The 19,809-nt window shown below is 35.7% G+C and overlaps 1 protein-coding gene across 5 annotated transcripts in view; it reads right to left on the bottom strand.

Annotated features, from left to right (window-relative positions):
* The window catches only part of SNX14 (sorting nexin 14), an 84,249-nt gene that overhangs the window by 49,181 nt on the left and 15,259 nt on the right, over window positions 1-19,809 (bottom strand). For all 5 annotated transcript variants that reach the window (XM_061427891.1, XM_061427894.1, XM_061427892.1 and 2 more), the window contains exons 2-7: window positions 16,584-16,704; window positions 15,103-15,179; window positions 14,945-15,023; window positions 10,914-10,957; window positions 8,181-8,268; window positions 3,989-4,073 (exon numbers count right to left, since the gene is read on the bottom strand). In XM_061427891.1, the coding sequence (XP_061283875.1) occupies window positions 3,989-4,073; window positions 8,181-8,268; window positions 10,914-10,957; window positions 14,945-15,023; window positions 15,103-15,179; window positions 16,584-16,704 (494 nt within the window). The remainder of the gene's footprint in view (window positions 1-3,988; window positions 4,074-8,180; window positions 8,269-10,913; window positions 10,958-14,944; window positions 15,024-15,102; window positions 15,180-16,583; window positions 16,705-19,809) is intronic.

Genomic DNA, 19,809 nt, shown 5'->3' with positions numbered 1-19,809 from the left:
CCATTTCCACTAACAAACAGAAAATAATTTAACACAGCCATTCCTTTTTTAACCTTTCTTTCTTCCCAGTATGTATTCTACTGGTAAACTTTTCCAAAAAAAAAGAGTGTAAAGAAGGTAATTTTCCTCTTTGCTGGAAGTTTTTAATTTATTCAAAATGAATTGATAAAAAAGCCCTTTCACCCTTGGTGAACAAAATTTTAAACCCAGGTCATTACAAATTATATTAAAAGCAAAATTTTTAAATGGAAAAAACTAAATGAAACATCTTCCAGCACACACAAAGCTTTTGTTAACAAACATTACATCTTATTCATCCTCTGCAAGTATTAAAAAATCCTTCTTAAAGCTCTCTATTATTTCTTCTTGCACATCAAAATCAATCAGGTAACCCTTCAAACTAATTATAGTACAGAAACAGGCTTCCTTGGTTAAGTTCTGCATCTTCTGCCCATAGTATAGGACAGAAAAGGTATACAGCTGTATACAGTGGAAGTCCATGAAGTTAGATTACCTACTATGTTAACTGATGATAAAAGTTACACGAACAAAAGGTTTTCTTAAAGGCCGAGCACTAAACTAATACTTCAAAACTTAAGAATAATAGTATTGCCAATCCTTTTCTACAGACGTCAAAAGAGTAGGAGAAAAAGAAGTCATGTTTTCCCCTATCTGCACTCCGGGCCAAGTTTTAAAATCATGAAGTCTGTGAAGGGAATCTTAACTCTAATTCAATGGCATTTACTTTATACTATTTACTTCTATTTTTATTGAGAGAATGCAAGCACATTCACCAAAAAAAAAAAGCCAATATATACATTCCAAAGGTGTGAGAACTAAGAATGTAAACGAATGTTATCCGCACCAGAGGTACAAAAGCAGGACTGACAAAGATGGATGTGGTTTTCATACAAACCATGTTCAAGCATTTTATTTGATAATTATACAGTTGTTTACCAAGCATTCTGCCCCAAGTATTCAGGGTACAGGTCTTTTAAAAATTTATATCATAAACAGGAATTTAAAATAAGAAGACTAAGCTATGCTAAACTCCAGTTCTACTTATTAACTGATGATCTTAAATAATATAATCCCTTTGAACCTCAGTTTCCCCCTCAGTAAACAGTTATTAAATAGATGACATTGAAAAGATTCCATGTAAAATGCACCAGTAATTATAATATTTGATGTGATTAAGCATTTATATATAATATATAAATTGAATCACTAGACTGGACTCTACTCAGATGTGAGATTTTTGTAGTCTTAGCTAATGAAAGAATTTAAAAATCAGGCAGAAGATAAAAACATATGGAGGAAGAGAACCTTAATACAAGTACAAGCAAAATACAGATGTTGAAAAACAGGGTATGAATTAAACCCCACTAATCACCAGTATACCTCCTACCTAATCAATGGACAGTTTTCAGACCATGAAAGGAAATTTTCAGAATCCATGACAAAAAGATTTCTTTAGGATCAAAGACTGATATAATAAAGCCCTTCAACTACTACTGAATTTAAATTAAACCAAGGCTTCTAATGTATATATTTTCAATGTGTCTAAGGATGACAGAAGTAATTACATAGAAAACCTCTTTGTAATTCCTACTCTCAAGAAGCAGATAAGGAGAGAACACCAAGAGAGTAAAAATGTATATGGATAAAGGAGGTTAACCTTTAAGTACTTCCTGAGTATACAAAATTGTGTAGCCAAAAATATTTAGAAAACAAATGCATGCATGAAAGAGAAGAAAAATCAAAACCCTGAAAATCTTCTTACAAGTCTAATTCACCGTTATAACATTTAGAACACCAGAACCTTTGGACAAACTGGAATCCTCCTAATACTTAAGTCTTTTAATTTTATGGACTTCATTAATTACTAATACAATGTCATTAATGAATCCAATCTAGCATTTTATGTTGATTTTGTAATTGAGGACCATTTTTTATATGAATAGTGGTAGCAAACTAGCAACCCTTCTCTTGCAAAGACTCAAGGATAAATTTCAGCACTCTCAGAAACAAAACAACTTGGAGATTTTATTAAACTGATTGATTCAACTAAAAGTAAAAAGATGAGTCAATTTATTCATATCCTGAGTTCAAAGTGTTTGTCTTTATAACAAAATTAAGACCATATTAAAAATAATTTTCCCACACAAAAACTTGCAAACAAGTGACCAAGATGTCCTTGAAAAAGTGAATGGATAACTGTAGTACATCTAGACAACAGAATGTAATTGAGCACTAAAAAGAAATCAGTTATCCAGCCACAGAAGACATGGAGAACCCTTAAATGCATAATTCTAAATGAAAGAAAGCAGTCTGGAAAGGCTACAGTATGATTCCATTTATGGAATTTATGACATTATGACATTTGGAAAAACTGTAGAAAGAGTAAAAAGATCAGTGGTAGTCAGGAGTTCCTGAAGGAAAGAGAGAGGGATAAACAGGTGAAACACAGGGGCTATGGGGGCAGTGAAACACTCAGTATGATACTGTGATGATAAATACATGGCATTAAGCATTTGTCAAAATCCACAGAATGTACAAGAAGAGTAAAACCCTAATGAAAACTATGGAGTTGATTAATAATGTATCAATACTGGCATATCAACTGTAACAAATGTACCAACCAAGGCAAGGCGTTAACAATTGGGAAGGGGGGAAATATACGGGAATCTCCAAAATATCTGCTCAATTTTTCTATAAACTTAAAACTACTCTAAAAACTAAAATTTACTAATTAAAAAAACACATTTTCCATATTTTTTTCTGACAGTAAAGTAGCCTTAATGGAATGGCTACAATTTTCTGGTATGATTTTGCCAGTGACAGGACAACAATTTTAAAAGTTAATTTTTTTTTTTGTTTAACATTTAAATTACACATATTTAAACTTTTCTACTTTTAAACTACATTGAAGCTAAAACTTCTTAATTGTTATATAAGACAAAAACACAAGAGTTTAAACATGCAATCTGAACTGGTTCTTGTACCTGAGGAATGATTTATACCAAATGACAAATAAACTAATAATTTAACTTCCACTCTACCTAGAACACAATTTCCTCAAATATATTGTGATTATATGAATTGATGTTATGAGAAGGGAAAATTGGTTCCACGCTCAAATGAGTCTAGGATGTTCCAGGTTATACAAAGTTAAAGCTATATCTTTGCTGCAAGACTACTGAGAGGTTTTGGACTGCTAATACTTACTGGTAATTTCCAGAAGAGGAATACCACACATGGTAATTACCAGTCTCACAAAGAACTAAATATAGAGCATATAAGTAATTTTGCTTAAAAAGTATATTTCAGCTTGATCTAAGAGTAAGAAAAGCCCCAAAGGAAGATTTCATTTGTTCAATCAGCAAACATTTGATGAATATATATTACTTATACATCATGACAGTATAAAGCCCAGGACGTATGTGAGAAACTGAGAAGAGGTCATCCTGGCTAAAGTATAATACATATTGAAGGACAAGATCAAACAACTTAACTACATAGGAAAGGATTTAAATATAAGACAGTTTTGACTCTACAAGCAGTCACTACTTTTTTTTTAAAGTAGGGAGGTAACAGGATTGTGGTATTGTGAAATTAACATAGTAACAGTGTACAGGATAAGCTAGGTCAAATTGAAATCATTAAGGAAAAAGGAGAGAAGACATGTGAGAGATACCACAGAGGAAGTAACGAGGGCAAAGGATCCATTCAAAAAAAAAAAAAAAAAGGATAAGGTTCATCAATAATATATCTAACAATTAATGATTGTACTTTAATTTTCATAGATTCTTGAGTTCACACAATCACTTGTATTATTAATAAATTACTGAAAAGGATTTCAGTTGAAACAAAACTCTCACAGCATTTATGAATATATCACTTAATTTATCAGTATTCAGATATTTAGGATGAAAGTTGCCATATAAAAACAAAATCACTCAAATTTCGGAGCAGGAAATTGTATTACCTTTCTGACTGGCTTTAACAATCACTTCTATATGCTTCATTGCTGCTTTTAATAGTTTCTTGGTGATAATAGATGGAATATCCACCTAGAAAAATTCAACATTAAAATAAAAACTTTTAAAATAATTTATCTCTAAGTTATAATGGCAGGAACACTGTATTTAAGACATTGGAACATAAGATCTTAAAAATTAGCTGTATTGAATGAAGTAAGTCAGAAAGAGAAAAACAAATATCATGTATTAACACATATATATGGAATTAGAAAGAGTACTGCTGAACCTGTTTGCAGGGCAGCAATGGAGACACAGACATGGAGAAAGACTTATGGTCTGGGGAAGAAAGGAGAGGGTGGGGCAGATGGACAGAGTAACATGGAAACATATACACTGCTGCTGCTGCTGCTAAGTCACTTCAGTCATGTCTGACTGTGCGACCCTATGGACAGCAGCCCACCAGGCTCCTATGTCCACAGGATTCTCTAGACAAGAACACTGGAGTGGGTTGCCATTTCCTTCTCCGAACATATCCACTTCCATATGTGAATTAGATAGCCAATGGGAATTTGCTATATGACTCAGGGAACTCAAACCGGGGCTCTGCAACAACCTAGAAGGGTGGATATGGATGGGATATCAAGAGGAAGGGGACACACGTATACCTAGGGCTGATTCATGTTGATGTTTGGCAGAAATCAACACAATAGTGTAAAGCAATTATCCTTCAATTAAAAATTAAAAAAAAATTAGTTGTATTAGGAATCTTTCAAAAATATAATTTAAAAGCACTATACAGTCTTAGACCATATTGATTATAACTTCAGACAGTTTTACTACCACGATAATGAAAACATACCTTATACACTAAATTTTTCTCATGAAATTAGTGTCTTTATTCTTGACTTATTTCTTTAATGTATTTGTTCTAAATGTATTCAAGAAAAAAAACGTCAAGCAGCTTATCATTCCTTTGAGGTTATAAATTTGTGTTAACTAAGGCTGCTTGAAAATAAACTTTTCATTCAGATTATAAGACAAATCCTGGTTTCAAGATATATGGCAGCATTCTATTTTGGAATAATACTAAGTTTCATTTTTCCCCACAGACAATTTTCAACTTAAAGATTGGAAACTGTAGTGACTAGGGTAGGTTAGTAAGAGAGAATTAGAAGCATACATGAATACACATGAAAGAGACAGAAAATAAAATAACTTAAGAAAAAAAAAAGCCTTGTGAATTCAGTAAATCACCAAAAAGCATGTTTATTAGACTTCAACAGGGTTATCAGCCATTACAAAGCTCAACACATTACATTCTCCCTTTATCAAAGGCATGAGAAAATTGTATCCCAACAGTGTTATTTTGTGTTAACTTTCCAATCCTTTTTAAATTCCTCATTAAGGAAGAGGGAAAACATTACAGCCTGATAAATTTGTTAAGTGTAATGACTCATAAGCCCCCAATATTAGTGATTTACTAGTAAAACCCAGAGCAGTTTACAGGTATCTTTCAGCTATGAATATCAAACATGTTCAAAAAGGGGCTATGTTTCTGCTAGCAATATTCCTTTTTGTAAAATAACATTACTCTTCATTTACTCCTGCCCTCTTGGTACTTAGTGATTATAAATTAGTTCCATTATTTGTCAAATAAACAAGATGTCTTTGTTTTCAAATATTTTGTAAAATCTCATCTTCTGAGAACACACATGAAAATTTTCACTTGCAAGTTCTATTTTAGAGACTTCAGGTCAAAGTCAAAACGAATAAAACAATGAGTTTATCACTAAACTTCGATTTAAAAAAAAACACTGTGGACCTTAAATGATTTTCATTATCCCCAAACCCCCAAGTTACATTATTCAGGCAATGTTACCAAGGATAGAACACTGTACTAGGAATAACATGACCCAGGCCTAATCCTCTGCCCATCAATTACCTCTGACACTCTGACAAAGAATATTACTAACTTTCTACAAAATGAGTATGATAAAGACCCACTTATCTTCCAGGACAGTATGCAGATAAAATGAAAAGAAAAAATATATAGCATAAAAACCCAGAAAGTGGAAAAAATATTTGGAAATCATATATCTGATGAAGGAAATATATCCAGAATAGATAATAAACTCTTACATCTCAGTAATTAAAAGACAAATAACTCAGTTTAAAACATGGACAAAAAATCTGAATACACATTTCTTTCCCAAAAAAAGATATACAAATGGCCAATAAGCATCTAAGAAGATGCTCAACATCATCAGCCATGAAGTGAAGTGAAAGTCGCTCAGTCATGTCTGACTCAATGCGACCCCATGGACTAGACAGTCCATGGAATTCTCCAGGCCAGAATACTGGAGTGGGTAACCTTTCCCTTCTCCAGGGGATCTTCCAAACCCAGGGATCGAATCCAGGTCTCCCACATTGCAGGCAGAGTTTTTACCAGCTGAGCCACAAAGGAAGCCCAAGAATACTGGAGTGGGTAGCCTATCTCTTCTCCAAGGGATTTTCCCAACCCAGGAATTGAACGGGAGTCTCCTGCATTGCAGGTGGATTCTTTACCAATTGAGCTATCATGGAAGCCCCATCAGCCACAGGGAAAAGCAAATCAATGCCACAGTGAGATACGACTTCACGTCCATTAGTATGGTTAGAATCAAAAAGTGAAACAATAATTAGTTATGGCAAGGATGTGGAGAAATCAAGACACTCATACACTGCTAGTAGCAATGGAAAATGGTGCACTTAGGAAAACAGTCTTTTGACAGTTCCTCAAAAAAATGGTTTAAACATAAACCATTTGACCCAGTAATTACATTTGAAGGTAAAATCAAGAGAAACGAAAATAAATATTCCATACACATTCTCTCCACAAAAAACTTGTACACAAACCCTATGGTGGCATTATTCACAATAGCCAAAAGGTGGAAACATTCCAAATGTCCACTGACTGACAGATGGACAAACAAAATGTGGTGTATCCATACAATGGAATACTATTCAGACATAAAAAAGAATAAGTACTGATACAGGTACAACAGGACAACATGAATAGACCTCAAAAATATTATGCAAAGTGAAAACAAACAATCACAAACATTATGCTTAATGAAAGCAAGTAATCATAAAAACTATAGAAAGGATTTCATAGTTAACATGTACTATATTCAACCAACCAACAATCTTGTCATTGGACATCAGTTTTCCTTTTCAGTCTTCCTTATTATAAGGTATACTACAATGAATCTTTGAATATACATGTTTCCACTCTATTTCTTTAAAATATACTAAAAAAATGGAATTATATTTGAGAGTACAGACATTTTTATGTCTTTCAATAAAGATTACCAAACCCCCTTCCAGGGTAAGAGTTATATCAATTTGAACGTGTACTTGCTTTGCCTGTTTCTCTACAATCACCACTGCTAAATACTATCACTTTTTTCTTTACCAACCTGAGAGACAAAAGAATGGTATCTCATCAAAAAGACAACATATTTTCAAATATTAATTAGCACTTTTATATTTTTCTTTTGTGAAGTACTTATTCATAATTTTTTGCATATGTTTGCTATAGTGGTTGATTTTATTGCTCATTTCTCAAATAGGTATAGCAACATTTAACAAGAATTTGCCTTTATTACTGGCAGAGATAGAGATCACTAATTTATTATCATTATGTTCAATATATAGAACTGACAAAGCAGTAGACAAGTATTTGTGTCTATAGCCAACAAAGTTAAGTGTATATATATGTGTGTGTGTGTGTGTGTGTGTGTGTATATACATATACACACACAAAACCTTAAAATATGGCTTGAAATTTTTTTAAAACATCATAATCATTACCATGTATTCAGTAAATTCATCTAACAAGAACATGACTTTTTTTCTACAGTTGTCTTTTTATCTATAATTTCTAAAAACCAAGACATCCAAACATTAAAGAAAGCAAAATTGATCAATTAATCAATAGCAATCCATTTATCTCTTAATCTAAAAAAATTAAAGGTGAAGAACAAAACAAATACATATAGTATGCATGCTAAGTTGCTTCAGTCATGTACAATTCTTTGCCACCCCATGGTTCTTCTGTGCATGGGATTCTCCAGGTAAGAATACTGGAGTGGGTTGCCATTTCCTTCTCCAACATATAGGATAGAAATTCCCAAATTTCTCATTATAAATACACACCTTGTGAATCCTTCGAATTAAGACAGATGCAAAAAACCGTAATATAATTCTCAGTTCATCAACAAAGGACTCATCATCTGTTACATCCCTTTAATTAAAAAGAAAACAAGCATTTAGAAGTTCAAAGAAATACACAACTTCCCTTTCTAGAAACCAAGAGAAGTCTAGAACTGACTCTTTTTCCATTTACTTATGCTATTTTTTAACAAACAATGCATTATATTATGGAACAAAAGAACAAAGAAGAAAATTAAAATCTCCCGTAATTCTAGTACCGACATAATTGTCGTTAACTAAATTATTGTATAGATTTTCCTGTAGACATTCATGTGTACATAGTCACATGTTTAAGATTTTTAAGATCATTTTCTAAACATCATCAAAGAAATATTTAAAAAACAATAATTTTGAAAAGAAACACAATTACATACAAAAGTTCAATTAAATATTTATAGATTAATAATATAAACTAATTCTAAAAGTAAGAAAAAAAAGTGTGTGTTTTCTTTGAAAAAGAAAATAAATTGAAACTCAAAATGTTTTTAAACAGAAATTTTGACAACCTTTTCCTGAGTTTTCCTATAGCTTTGAGGTCCCTAGAAGAATTAGGATACTTTCCTAATCAAAGGCAAGAAAGAAAGGTATGTATAATCATAATTTTCTGAACTAGAAGATGATGCTGTTAAGTCCCTTGGTAGCATAAAGAAGATAATTTTGTATCAATCATGGTTCCCACTATTAACTCCAAGGAAGGGAATATCATAGCATCAATAGCTATATAGGATACACACTAAAAAATACAGCCAGATTTTATGTCTGAGAAGTTATAATTTGGGGGCAGGGTGGGGATGGGGTGGCAGTGGGGGAGTTTCACAACAGGATTATTTTATAAAAGGCCTCACAATCAATTTACTTAAATGACAAATGCCCTATGTTTAAGACAGATGCCAGTGTAAAAATTGTATATAAGCTATACAGGCAAAAATAACATATTAAATGAGTATTAAATTTGTTTTAATCCACTATCAGATCAGATCAGATCAGTCGCTCAGTCGTGTCCGCCTCTTTTCGACCCCATGAATCGCAGCACGCCACGCCTCCCTGTCCATCACCAACTCCCGGAGTTCACTCAGACTCACGTCCATCGAGTCAGTGATGCCATCCAGCCATCTCATCCTCTGTTGTCCCCTTCTCGTCTTGCCCCCAATCCCTCCCAGCATCAGACTCTTTTCCAATGAGTCAACTCTTCGCATGAGGTGGCCAAAGTACTGGAGTTTCAGCTTTAGCATCATTTCTTCCAAAGAAATCCCAGGGCTGATCTCCTTCAGAATGGACTGATTGGATCTCCTTGCAGCCCAAGGGACTCTCAAGAGTCTTCTCCAACACCACAGTTCAAAAGCATCAATTCTTCAGCGCTCAGCCTTCTTCACAGTCCAACTCTCACATCCCTACATGACCACTGGAAAAACCATAGCCTTGACTAGACAGACCTTTGTTGGCAAAGTAATGTCTCTGCTTTTGAATATGCTATCTAGGTTGGTCATAACTTTCCTTTCAAGGAGTAAGCGTCTTTTAATTTCATGGTTGCAGTCACCATCTGCAGTGATTTTGGAACCCAAAAAAATAAAGTCTGACCCTCTTTCCACTGTTTCCCCATATATTTCCCATGAAGTGATGGGACCAGATGCCATGATCTTCGTTTTCTGAATGTTGAGCTTTAAGCCAACTTTTTCACTCTCCACTTTCACTTTCATCAAGAGGCTTTTGAGTTCCTCTTCACTTTCTGCCATAGCATTTCCCCCCCCCCCCACCGCCCTCCCCACCTCCCCCAGCCACATTACTCAGCTTGTGGAATCAGTTCCCGACCAGGGACTGAACCCAGGCCCATGGCAGTTAAAGCACTGAGTCCTAGCCACTGGAAACCGAGCCGCCTATTGCATTTTTAAATTAGGAAATTCAAAATATACTGAACATTAGGGGAGATATAATTAAATAGTATAAGTCATATAGGTGTTAAGTGTTCAAATATATAACTAAGTACACGATGCTTCTGTAAGGGAGTATGTGTTTTATTAAATGATTTCTGATTGTCAAATCAGACTTTTTTTTTCCCACAGATCTAGAGCATTTTCCATATTCCATTGAGCATAGGGGATTTTTACATAGGCATCAGATACCAAAAACAAAGCTACTTTGGAACAAAACATTAATTTTCCAGGAAGTCTACTGAAATTAACTTTCAGTTTAATGAAATACCTGAATAAAAATTTTTTCTCTAAACGTACAATTAGTTCAAGTGTAAAAGGTGCATACAAAATAGTAAATCACTACAATTAGGGGTCATAAGAAACTGTACAAGTTACTGTTCTTTCAAAAAGTAGCCTAGGGTTTTTTCCTCTTTCCTATCACTAAATTGTTAATTGATTACCTACAATCAGTGGTTCTTAAGTGACCACTGTGCCTCCCAGGTAACTCTGGCAATCTCTGAAGACATTTTTGGTGATCACAACCAAGGAAAACAAGGAGTGCCACCAGCATTCACTGGGAAAAAGTCAGGGGTACGTTAAACACCCTATAATGCACAGTATAGGTTCCCATAACAAAGAATTATGTGGCCAAAAATGTCAATAGTGCCAACACTGAGAAATTACCACCTATACTAAAAATGTATCATTAGCATACTTAATGGAATTCACTATACTACAGAAAAAAGGTCTTATAGAAAGAACTTACCTGTACCAGGGGTAGACAAAGTTTTCCAACACTAATTCAAGAACCTGAATAAAAATTATTTTTTAAGAAAAATCAAGTTAATTAATTCTGGGAAAATAAACTCTAATACTAAGAAATATATAACAAAAACTAAGCTTAGTATCCCAAATATTGACACCCAGTGTCATACTTCTGCATGACAAAATGTCTATGCCGACTTCATATGGCTTTGATGATGAAAAGGGACATATGGGAAAACACTCTGAAAACAGTAAAACTTCATTAAAAAGAAAAATTACTATCACAATGACACACACACTTTAAAATATGTCCATAATTAAAAAAAAAATTTTTAATCTAAATTGTTCCTGACTCTGAAGATTCACTGAACCAAAAAAATTCTATGCAAAGAAAGAAAATAACAGGCTGGTCTTTTGCATTCCTAATGCCCTCTGTAAGTCAGTAATCCCAGGATAAAATGAAAAAACAAATATATAAGACTTAGGGGACTTCCCTGGTTCTGGTGGTCCAGTGGTTAAGATTCCGTACACCCAATGCAGGGGCACAAGTTCGATCTCTGGTCGGGGAACTAAGGAGTCAGTGATTAACTTTCAAGGGAGGATAGGGACTAGGAGGGAGTATGAGCAGGACTTCTGGGTCTAATGATGTTTTTGTTTCTTGATCTGAGTGCCGGTATATGAATATGCTCAGCTTTGTGAAAACTTTAAGTTATATCTAAAAAAGTTATAAAACAAAAGAAATCCTTGGTGTTAAACCTTCCATTTCTTGAGGCTGGGTGGAACAGTATAATTTTTAAAAGGACTTGCAGCAGTGGGCATTAATTTTAAAAAGCACTAGGGAGGTAATGAAACAACATATCTAATCTGACTATGTATCTTCTCTGGCCCAGTAATGCAAACTGTGGACTCTCTACATACTCAGGCAACAAGATTTGGATTTTTTATTACAAAAACTAAGCATCAGTGATATCAGCTGGAAAAATAAGATACACAGAGACAGGATTAGGACACAGGAGGAGACTGGAAAGCTTACCATTAAACATTTCATCTTACATGATTCCCCAAATCCAACCAGAAGTCCTACTGATTTTACATCTAGGTAGCTCTTTTCTACCTCTTCTCACCCCTATATATAGCCTCTAAATCAGTCTCCCTCCTTCCAAGTTAGCTCCCTTCCATTCTCCATAAAATTGCCAAAGTGATCTAAAATATGCATTTGACCACATCACTCACCTGCATGAAACCGTCAATATAACAAACCACAAATCAAAGTAAGAAAGGTGGAGCTGCACTGATTCTGAAAAGGCAAGAGAAAGCTACATGCCAGCAGCTACGACCTTCTACTTCCTTTTCACCTCCCACTACATCCTGTAGAGAATTAATGCTTTTGAACTGTGGTGTTGGAGAAGACTCTTGAGAATCCCTTGGACTGCAAGGAGATTCAACTAGTCCATCCTAAAGGAAATCAGTCCTGAACATTCATTGGAAGGACTCATGCTGAAGCTGAAACTCAATTACTTTGGCCACCTGATGTGAAGAACTGACTCAATGGAAAAGACCCTGATGTTGGGAAAGACTGAAGGCAGGAAGAGAAGGGGACAACAGAAGACAAGATGGTTGGATGGCATCACCAACTCGACGGACATGGGTTTGAGCAAGCTCTGAGAGTTGGTGATGGACAGGGAAGTCTGGCATGCTGCAGTCCATGGCGTCACAAAGCCATGGGGTCACAAAGAGTCAGACACGACTAAGCAACTGAACTGAACCGAACTGAACATCCTGTGAGTCACATCTGGAAACTAAAGTTACACAATTTGAAAATCACCGACATCTATGATCAATTAAACATCTTCAGCATTGCCTTTTAAGTCTTTTGATGATCTGATTTCCAAAGGGCCATATAAAAATTGGTTATGAACTAAAGCAGTCCTGCATTTTAGATTGAGTTCTGCTACCAGCCAGCTATGATACTTGAGAAAATTATTAAAATGCTCTAAACCCTAGGTTTGGTAAAACCATCAAAAATAGCACCTACTTCATAGGTTACATGAATACAAGTACAGTGATTAGCACAATATCTACTATATAGTAAGTATCGAAAGTGTTAATTGCTCAGTCGTGTCAGACTCTGCGACTCCATGGACTGTAGCCTGCCAGGGTCCCCTGTCCATGGAATTCTTCAGGCAAGAATACTGGAGTAGGTTGCCATTTTCTGCTCCAGGGGATCTTCCCTACCCAGGGATCGAACCTGGGTCTCCTGCACTGCAGGCAGATTCTTTACCATCTGAACCACCAGGGGAAGCTATATAGTAAGTGACTGACAAACACTAGCTACTAGAGTATGGTCTCTTCGTTGCCCACATTCTCCTTCATATTTCACCCTCCAGCTTACGGAACTGTCCACCCAGTTTCAAAGCCTCTCTTTCCTTCCAAAAACTCTTTTAACACACTGGAACACCCTTTCCCTTTCACTATCAGGCTTGCAAACATGTAGTCATACTTTCTGACTGCCCCTCTCTATAGTTCTGCACTTCTTCCTCTGTACTAGTGACATACCTTGTATGTTTCTTCCAGAACTGACTGCATTACATTCCACTGTGCATGTCTGTTTATATGCCTACCTCCCCTCCTAGACCAAAGTTCCCAGAAGAAAAGAAGCATATTTTATTTCTTTTTATTCCTGGGATGTAGTCTAATTCCTGTCTATAGCAAGACCTCAGAAAATGGTTTTTAAATATTAGAGCTAATATTTACTCAACACCAATAAGTGCCAGGCACTAGGTCAAAAAATTACGTAAGAAATAAAGTGTCAAAGTTTTTACAAAGAAATAAAGTGTCAAACGACTACAATCACCATTCCCCTAGAAGTCTTGTCTTCAAAAGACCTCAAATCAGCACTCTCAAATAGAAATATGTCAGCCACATATATAATTTCAAATTTTCTATTAACTACATTTAAAGAAAAATAAAAATAGGTGAAGTTAATTTTATGATCTATCTTATTTAACCCAATATACCCAAAATATTACCATTTTAACATATAATCAATGTAAAATATATAATAGGATATTTTACATTTCTTTTTCCTTAAGAAGTTCTCAAAACCCAGTACATATTTTACATATACAGCACATCTCAATTAGGACTAATATATTTCAAGTATTTATTAACAGCCACATGTAGCTAGTTGCTACCATATTGGAAAGCACAGTCTTCAATCCAGGAATCTGGAGGATGAAAAAGAGCTTAGAGAAGAAATGGAAAAAGGAAAATGCCAATAATTTAGCATTTATGCAGCATACTTTGGAGAAGGAAATGGCAACCCACTCCAGTATTCTTGCCTGGAGAATCCTATAGACAGAGGAGCCTGGCAGGCTACAGTCCATGGGGTCGCAAGAGTCGCCAGGGAAGGATTCAAAGTGGGGAAAGTGACAATTAGGCAGGATTCAGATGTTTAATGCTACTCTTCAACTAATCGGCATTTAGTTTAATTCAGTAAGTATCTATCAGATACCAGCAATACATCTGGCCCCTGCACTTGGTGTTGGGGACAAATGAGATCCATTCCCTGCCTTCAAGAACTTGACAGCTTTCTCAGATGGATGGAGAAAACAAGTCTCTCAAAGAAATAACTAAAACATGGTATGTTACCAAAAAGATACATATAAAATGTGACTGCCACAAAGACAAGAGATCATACTTCCTATTCCTATATTATGCAGAAACAGTGAAATGTATCCTGTTCTCTGTTCTATTCTGGTTATTTCTACTGCCATATTATAAAAAATGACTATTTCTTAAAGAGATAAACAGTAACTAGGTAAAACCATTTTCTTTGGCTAAAATGTCCATTTTTATTAGATATGGAATCAAAAAACACTTATGGCCTACAATTCAAGTTGTGTAACAATCAACTATCTAACCAAGACTCAATTAGGTGGCATTTATTAAAATGCTCCATGATTCCCTTTCCCGTAAGTATTTAACATTTTTTGCTTGGGTATACACAGCAATATTAATTAAATCAGTTACCTCTGAAAGAGACGCATCAACCTTAGAAGAAATTTTCAGGTCTAGCCATGGCTGGTAGTTCTCAAGTAGCAAGGAAGGCCTAAAGAAAATCATACAGTTAAATTGCTTGAAACCCAAAACTTAATGGAAAGGATCAACAAATTAAGTGTTTAACTTACCTATGTCGCTTACATTTCACCTTACCACAAACAGCACAGCTACGACCTTGAGGAAACAATTCCTGAAGTCCTAATTGCTAAAAAAGGGAAGTGGGGAGATTTGTCTTTACATTACACATCATATTTACTAAAGAGAATCAACTTTTCAAAAATTTGTTAATCAGTGTATGAATTCAAAGGACATGATTTTTTTTTATTACTGTCTGCTTTAACACTGAAACTATTCTTTACAATAAATAATTCTTGCTATACCAAACTGCCAATAGGAGAAAAATACCAAATGAAATGCTTTTTAAGCCGAATTCCCAAGCTTAAAATTAAAGTCAACTGCTATGCTCACTTATTAAAAAAAAATTTCAATCTATATTTGAAAATGATACTCTGCTGCAAAAGTATAAGAAAAAACTATTTTCTATTTCTCCAAACCTTTAATCAATGAAGGAGAACATATGCTATAACTAGTAAGTTTCCTGACCAAATACGGGGCACCACTTACAGCTGTGTTTCCTCTGAGCAGAAATATCAATCAACCTGAGATGAGGGACTGCAGCTACTTGAAGACTTCAAGATATCCCACTCAACCCTGATCTACACTCTTGGGACTTTACCTACCAGAGACAGACTCAATACAGTACCACCTTCATCAAAGTTCAGATATACAAAACAAACTATTTTGGTTAAGCAAACTGCTTGATTATTTGTTTCTATGAAGCAAACAGACATCCGTGGAACAACGAGTTCCCGAGTTGCATTTGTGCCTCAGAATCACCTGGAAAGCTTTCAACAAGTACTAATTACAAGGTCCTAGCCCAGAACTCGGAGAAGGCAATGGCACCCCACTCCAGTACTCTTGCCTGGAAAATCCCATGGATGGAGGAGCCTGGTAGGCTGCAGTCCACGGGGTCACTAAGAGTCGGGCACGACTGAGCGATTTCACTTTCACTTTTCACTTTCACACATTGGAGAAGGAAATGGCAACCCACTCCAGTATTCTTGCCTGGAGAATCCCAGAGACGGGGGAGCCTGGTGGGCTGCCGTCTATGGGGTCGCACAGAGTCGGACACGACTGAAGCAACTTAGCAGCAGCCCAGAACTATTCAATCAAATTCCGGGGGTAGAGCCCAGGAACCTGTATTTTTTTTAAAGATTCCTTAAGTGATTCTACTGTATAAGCAACTTTGGGAACCTCTTATTTACTGTCCTCATAGTTAATGTGAAGTTAGAGGACACTAAAATTATGGACCCAATTTTCTGAGAATTTTTAATTTTCTCTTTCTAACTCCTCCTGGGAGAACTGTACACTTTAAAAATATATACATATGCAAATTTCACTTTGAAAATGTTCTGATGTCTTTCATTATTAAATTATAGCAGACAGATATTTTAGAAATCACTGCTTTAACATGCTTTCAAGAAGAATATCGAACAGCATAGAATCATATATACTGACTCTCTTAAAAATAAGAACACATAAATTTTACCTTAGGTTTGTATTTTATCATGAAGAATATATTTGGTAACAGAGAATCAGGTCCCAATGAGCAGTAAAATGTGACAACTCCAGCAACAAACGACCAGAAGATCATTAAAACATGAAGATACCTTAGAAATAAATAAAGACAATTATTAGAACCAAAAACGCATATAAAACTAATTTGTGCTTCCTTGATTTAATGAGTATTTAATTAAGCATCTACAGTATCAGGCTGATGCAATTCCTCAAGTCATGTTTTCTGTAATATACTTATTAACTATAAGAACATTAGAATGTTTGCTATCAAAGGTATATTTCATTTAAAGTATAAAGACGTATAAATCCACAATATTTCATAACTTGGCACCTAGGCTGTCATGTTTAACTAGCCAATACTACATTTTTCCAGAATATCTTATAATGATAGTGTAGTATTCATACCCCACCAAAATTCTGATTATTTTGCATTAAATCAAAACAAAAATTGTACTGAGTACCCATTTAGTCCTACACAGTACTAGGTTCTGGGGATATAGTAAGGAACAGCACTGTGTCTATTTGCATAGGAAACACTATCCCTTAGGTGTAGCAGGTAAGGAAATGAATACAACACAGTGTGATGATGTGTTCTATACTATGACAGAGAAAGTACGCATGATATGAGAGCACCCAAGGCAGAATACCCAAATTTAAAAAGAAAAGCTTTTTGCAGAGAAAGCTGTGTCTCTGGGAAAACTTAAAGAATGAGTAGGAGAAAAGCGACACAAGGGGACAGGGTAGAGGAATGAGGGGAATTCAAACTTGAGAGAACAACGTGAGCTAAGTAAGATCTGTGCACGGCTCCAAGGAAGACGTGGCCTTGAGATGAGCCTAAAAAAACAAGCCATAGCCATACGACCTAGTGTCATGTAATAAGTCACGTTACGGTGTCGCAATACAGTCTGTCCTCACATTGCACAGTTTTCAGTTACCATAATTTTGCCAAGCACCAGCCCCTCAACAACGCAGCCCCTCAACAACTCTAACCGTGAGTAAGGACACAAAGTTAAAACTTTGGTGCTAGTTCTTCAGTTCACAAATCACTACATAGTAAGAGAATGAAGCCAAACCAGAGAGAAGGGGGACAATCAGGGAGATGCAAAAAATATTTCAAAGTTTCTGAGGCCTGGCTACTCGCCAGTTCTTTCTGCACTTACATAAGCATCCAGTGATTCCCCTCTCTGCCAAACCTAGAGTGATATGAGTTTCTTTCATCTACCATCCAGAGTCCTGGGTAATACCCAGGAGACAATGAACAACTTAAGAAGATTTTAAGAATTTTTAAGAGTTTTAAGAAGGAAAGCACTATCATCAGACTGTATAATCAGAAAACTACTCTGGCAGCAATATGGAGCATGGTCTAAACTGGAAACAAGCAAGCTAATTAGAAAGCTGCTGAAGCAGTTAATCTAGGAGAATTTATGGATGGCCTGTAGAGACTTAGAGATAAAAAGAAGCTGACTGTTTTGAGACACCCAGGAAGAATTAAGAGGACTAAGTAGGGGAGTTCCCTGGTGGTCCAGTGGTTCTCCACACTTTCACTACAGGGAGCAGGAGTTTGATTCCTGGTTGGGGAACTAAGATCCTGCAAGCCAAATGGCTCGACCAAAAGACACCTCATTTTTTTGGTTTGTTTTTGGCCTCTCTGCACAGCTTAAGGGATTTTAGTTCTCCAACCAGGGAGAATCAGGGATCAAATCCAGGGCCTCCACAATGAGAGCTCAGAATCCTAGTCACTGGACCACCAGGGAATTCCCTCAAAAAAACAAAGTAAAAAAGAGGACTAAGTAGTTGATTAGATATAAGGAGAAGAGAGAAATAAAAAATCAGTTCCTTTTGGACATGTTGACTTTCAGGTTTCTCAAGACGCACCAAGTAGAAATGAGTTGGACACGACTGAGTTTCACTTTCACTTTCAAGATGTACCAAGCAGAAATATTCCATAACCAGCCAGGTTTTGGGTAGTTTAAATCTCTGCAGAGAATATGGGCCAAGGATAAAGGTTTGGGAATTACCAGCATAAAGATCACTGAAGTCATGGGAATGAATGTCATGACCAGAGACAAGCTGCAAACTGAAAAATGAAGAATACATGACATATTTAAGAAATAAGCAGAAGCAGAGAAATCTATAAAGGAATCTAGGAATTAGGAGAGTTGAGAAGAAAAACAGGGGTCAAATCATAAAGGCTGTCAAGATTTAAAAAAAAAGAAGAAATGAAGAAAATATTTCAACAAGAATGAAGTAGTTAAACATAATCAAATATTGGTAAAATAAAGTAAAAGAGACTGAGAAGTGTCCATTGGTTTCAGCAACAAGAGAGATACTGATGAACTAGGCAAATCAATTTTAGTAGGATGTAATGGATTGAAGACTGGTGGGGAAGTGGAATCAAGAAATGTGGATAATTCTCTTTTCAAAGGAAAGAAGAACAATAAATAAATAAAAGGGCTAAGGTGTCAGCTGGAGAAAGACAATTAGGAAAGGTGTTTAGTAAAATCGGATCACATTTCAACATTAATAGGAGAGAAAAAGAAAAAAGAAAATGAGGTAGGAGAGAAAAGATAACACAGAATTATTTTCCCCTAGAGAAATATGGGGTCACACAGAGTCGGACACGATTGAAGCGACTTAGCAGCAGCAGCAGCAGCAGAGAATATAGGAGTAGTTGGGATTCAGAGCCAAAAAAATAATTATAAAAGAAAGTGATATCTCCTCTTCAATACTAGAGAAAAAGAAAGGGTTGATGAGAATGGAGTTAAATCTACAGATTAGATAAAAAGAATTCAAAGCCATTATGATGGCCTTTAAGTGAAACAGGTGCTGCTTGAGAGGAAAAGGCAAAGGTGGCATGATTGGGAGTTCTAGAAGACTGGGGAAGTTCTGAAGCAGCAGCTGGAGAGAAGTAAAGAGAAAGGTATCCTCAGGAACTGCTGGGCAGTACTAAGGCTGAAGAGTTAAGTTTACAGGTGTGTGATTTTCTCTAGCAGCATTCAGTAACTGGGATATAAACACTTAATAAAACAAACCAGCATCACTGATCCAAGGTTTGGATTTTGTTCAGTGAGTGACATGCAAGCAAAGAGAGTCAAGGATGCTGGCAGTAGACTCGCTAAAGTGATGGGCCTGGAATCTAAGCTAGACTGACTCTAAACCACAGATGAAAGTAAGTGATAACAGAAGAGGGACAATGG

The sequence above is a fragment of the Bos javanicus genome, chromosome 9 (genome assembly GCF_032452875.1).
Source record: "Bos javanicus breed banteng chromosome 9, ARS-OSU_banteng_1.0, whole genome shotgun sequence".
Lineage (NCBI taxonomy): Eukaryota > Metazoa > Chordata > Mammalia > Artiodactyla > Bovidae > Bos > Bos javanicus.
The sequence above is the reverse complement of the archived record's forward strand: the minus strand, read 5'-3'. Positions and strand labels throughout refer to the sequence as shown.